The following is a 3,809-nucleotide window of genomic DNA, read 5'->3' on the forward strand; positions in this document are numbered from 1 at the left end:
ATATCGTGAACTCCTCAGTATATTCGGGTTTCTGTGGCCAATGGATATTTTTTTTTAGATTTTAATTATTTCTGTGCGAGGTTTTGGAATGTAGCACCCGCAATAGTCAATGGATTATATATATATATATATATATATAACATCTTCATCATCATCATCATCGTTTAACGTCTGCTTTCCATGCTGGCATGGGTTGGACGATTTGTCTGAGGACTGGCGAACCAGATGGCTGCACCAGGCTCCAATCTGATCTGGCAGAGTTTCTACAGCTGGATGCCCTTCCTAACGCCAACCACTCTGAGAGTGTAGTGGGTGCTTTTACGCGTCACTGGTACGAGGGCCAGTCAGGCAGTACAGCAATATACCTATATATAGTTTCAAAATTAATGAATAGAGTAACAATAAGAAAGAGAGAGTGAAGACAAAAATAATTTACTCGTTTAACATGCAATGAAACATTAAGAAATTAGAAGTCTGTTTGATGTTTTAAACTGAATCTCTTGTTTGGAAAGTTAAATAGAAGGAAAAGTGTAGCGGAATGAAGAGAAAATCAGAAATAACATAGAAATGTGTAATGAACTGAATAAGTTCTGACTGAAAATAATAGGGACATGAAGTGCTCCATATTTCAAGAGAGTGTACTTGAGAAAATCAAGGTATTGTTACAGTAGAAATGTATACAGAATAATAATGACACACTTGCTGTCACTGATCTTGATAAGAAAGAGGCATGAAAGGGCTTTTATGAGAGCCAGGGGTGGGGTGAAGAATGCATGAAGTAGGGATGAGGACAGTCACTTGAATAGTAAATTAGGAGTGACAGGAAAGTGTCATATCTAAAAGCAGGCACTGTACTACCATTGTAAGGTGGGACAAGATCAAAAGAGATTAAGTATAGATTGTCAGACCAGGTTATGAGGATTACAGAAAGGGTTATTGCAAAACTGATTAGGGACAAGATTAGTTTAAATGCGATGCAGTTTGGTTTTATTGCAGGAAGAGGCAAATCTTTGCAAATATTCTCCATTCAAGGCCTCTGTCTCACTACCGTACAACCTCACAGTCTGGACACAAGGATCAGAAACCCTTTGTTGCAATCAAAGGTAATAGTTGCTTGAACTTTTCCAACTTGTTCTTGCTCTAGTTGCTATACTTTCAGAATACCCAACTCAACTCAGTAATAAAAGTCATCAACAACAACCAGACAATCCCCAAAATTAGTCGATAGGTATTTATGAAGTCTGCCTTCTTCATTAATCTTGTTGTAACTCCACTTTGAAACTTCTACAATCATAGTTTACACTGGGTAAACTCTGTAGAATTTCTACCTTCCTTTTTGCATACTGAGCACAACCATTACCCTGATGGCAGCTGTCTTCTTTCTTCTTTCTTTTGAAGTCTCTCAATTCCAAGTTTTGCTGCCATGTTTGGAATTTCTGTAAACCTACTACAGATTCAGCATGAAGGTGCTATCATGGACAAGCAGTCTTAAACTCCTTTGTTAAAGCCTGAAGACTGTAATAAACAGGTAGGAGTTAAGAACTGAGCCCTGGTCATCCTCTGCATGCCATTCAAACTTGCCAATGCTAACAGTCTATTTGTTCACTGCAAATGTTCAATGGCCCACACAAACCATTCACCTAATCCGAGTTTCTTTAGCAACTACCAGATTATAGTGTGGAACCTGGTCAAAGATCTTCGGGTCAATAAATGCTAGACAGCAGTAACTGTTTAAGTTCTTCTGTGGTTGTCTCAGTAGAAACAGGACATTGATAGTATCTCGTCTTGGTGCATAACCAATTTTTTTCAATCTATATTTTGGTCAATTCTCTTCTTAATCAGCAACTTCCTTGATTTGTTCTCTCCAGTTGATGCCACTAATCTTCCTTGCTCTTTTAACAGTTGATGATGATGATGGTGGTGACGCTACTATACTAATCATTGATCGACAGGAACTCGACCTACCTCGTCAGATATTTTAAACAACTCATTGGCAATATCTGACAATCCAGTTACCTTCATATTCTCAATTTCTCCATCTATCAAGTTGCTGTCAACTCAGTTATTGATCCTTCTGTTGTATCTACTAGGAGGTAGTCCCACCCCTCCTCTTTCTCTCTCTCTCTCTTTTGCTATCATTCCAAATACATTTCTCAATATTGTCTTTCAATTTGCCCTACTACATTGCAGTCTGGAACCCCTCACACCATTTATTCTCATATTACAAACTATGTAGGAACTTCTTACTGATTTTTTTCTCCTCTTGTTAACAATAACTAATGTCTTTCCTCTTCTGTTTACTTGATATTGATTTCTGTTACCCCTTTACTTCCTTACAGCAAATTTTTAGGGCTCAAACTACAGCACTGGTCCACCACCACCACATCACTGAATGTTTATATGTGTGTGCATGCATGTGTGTGTGCATGTATGAGTGTGTGTATGTATGTGTATGTGTGTATGCTTTAAAAATTGAAAAATTAAAATACCAGTTTTATGACCACTTTTAGCTATTTTAATGATTCCTTGATATTAAATATTTTAATATTTTACCTCCATAATTAACTGGCTTGGAACATTTTGCATGTTTGTCTTTGGTGAACAGTTAACTTTTCAAAGTTTGTGTAAGACTCCTGAAATACACAGATTTAGGAAAAATATTAAACTATTGGTGACAATAGAATGTGTCCAGCAAATGAAACTTTAGCAATATTTATGAATGTGATTGTATGAATTGCAGTGAAATTGTGTCCTCTGTTAAATGAAGCCAGGATCATCATCATCATCATCATCATCATCATCGTTTAACGTCCGCTTTCCATGCTAGCATGGGTTAGATGATTTGACTGAGGACTGGTGAATCAGATGGCTATACCAGGCTATGGGTATTAATAAACAAATTCAAAGACCTTAAAAAAGGGAGTTAAAACAATAAACATCAATTGTTTTCTAATGATTGTCATAACTAAATACAATAGGAAATACTTCAACAAAATTATGTAAAAGAATATTTTATTGATCAAGATGCAAGTGTAAGGGCAGGACAATTTCTCAGTAGAAACAACGATAAAATAGAAAAGTTAGATGATAACATAGGGCAATCCATAAATATAAGCAAATACAGAAATGTCAAGTATTTTCTTCTTATTTGAATATCTTCAATGTTAAGACTGGAAACATTGAATTTTGAAGTGACATACACAGGATGTTTATGCTCGCAAAATACAAGACAGAGTTCATATGGAAATTTTCCACATCATAAAATTGTCTTGTTTCATTCTGCTTCAATCAGTTATTGAACTCATTCTTTTACAAGTTTTTTTCATTATCTCAGGAAAATGGGTTTGGAAGGGCTTATTCTGATGTTTTAGGAATTCCAATTTATCACTCCCTTTAACATCAACACATGGTCCTTAGCTATTTTTAATAGAGTCCACTCTATTCATTGGGATCAAGTCTCTGAGATGTGGATAACCTATGAATTGTGGTTTCTTCCTCTCTTTCTATCTATCAATCTTGGGTGCCTGATAAGAAATTATGCTGTTCTTCTTCCTTCAACTGAGTTGTAAATATAAACTTTAAAATGTTTTGTGTCTCAGTGTTCTGAGATCAAATTTTGTCAGTGTCGATGTTATAGATGAATACTGAAAATAGATATATTACAATACTTAAATACAAAACAAAAGGATGATTGAATGCCAAGCATCCATTTCCAAGTAAGTTTTATCTGTCTGTTGTCTGTCTATCTCTCTCTCTCTATATATATATATACATATATATATATATATATATATATATATATATATATA

At 35.3% G+C, this 3,809-nt stretch overlaps 1 protein-coding gene across 8 annotated transcripts in view; it reads right to left on the reverse strand.

The window, feature by feature from the left end:
• Positions 1 to 3,809, reverse strand: part of LOC106882301 (glutamate-rich protein 2-like) — a 24,089-nt gene that overhangs the window by 11,378 nt on the left and 8,902 nt on the right. For all 8 annotated transcript variants that reach the window (XR_008264350.1, XR_008264349.1, XM_014932925.2 and 5 more), the window contains exon 2: positions 2,554 to 2,633. Coding sequence is in view for 3 of the 8 variants with exons in the window: in XM_014932925.2 (XP_014788411.1) it covers positions 2,554 to 2,586 (33 nt within the window). In the remaining 5 variants the exon portion in view is untranslated. The remainder of the gene's footprint in view (positions 1 to 2,553; positions 2,634 to 3,809) is intronic.

This window comes from Octopus bimaculoides, chromosome 6 (genome assembly GCF_001194135.2).
Source record: "Octopus bimaculoides isolate UCB-OBI-ISO-001 chromosome 6, ASM119413v2, whole genome shotgun sequence".
NCBI classification, from domain to species: domain Eukaryota; kingdom Metazoa; phylum Mollusca; class Cephalopoda; order Octopoda; family Octopodidae; genus Octopus; species Octopus bimaculoides.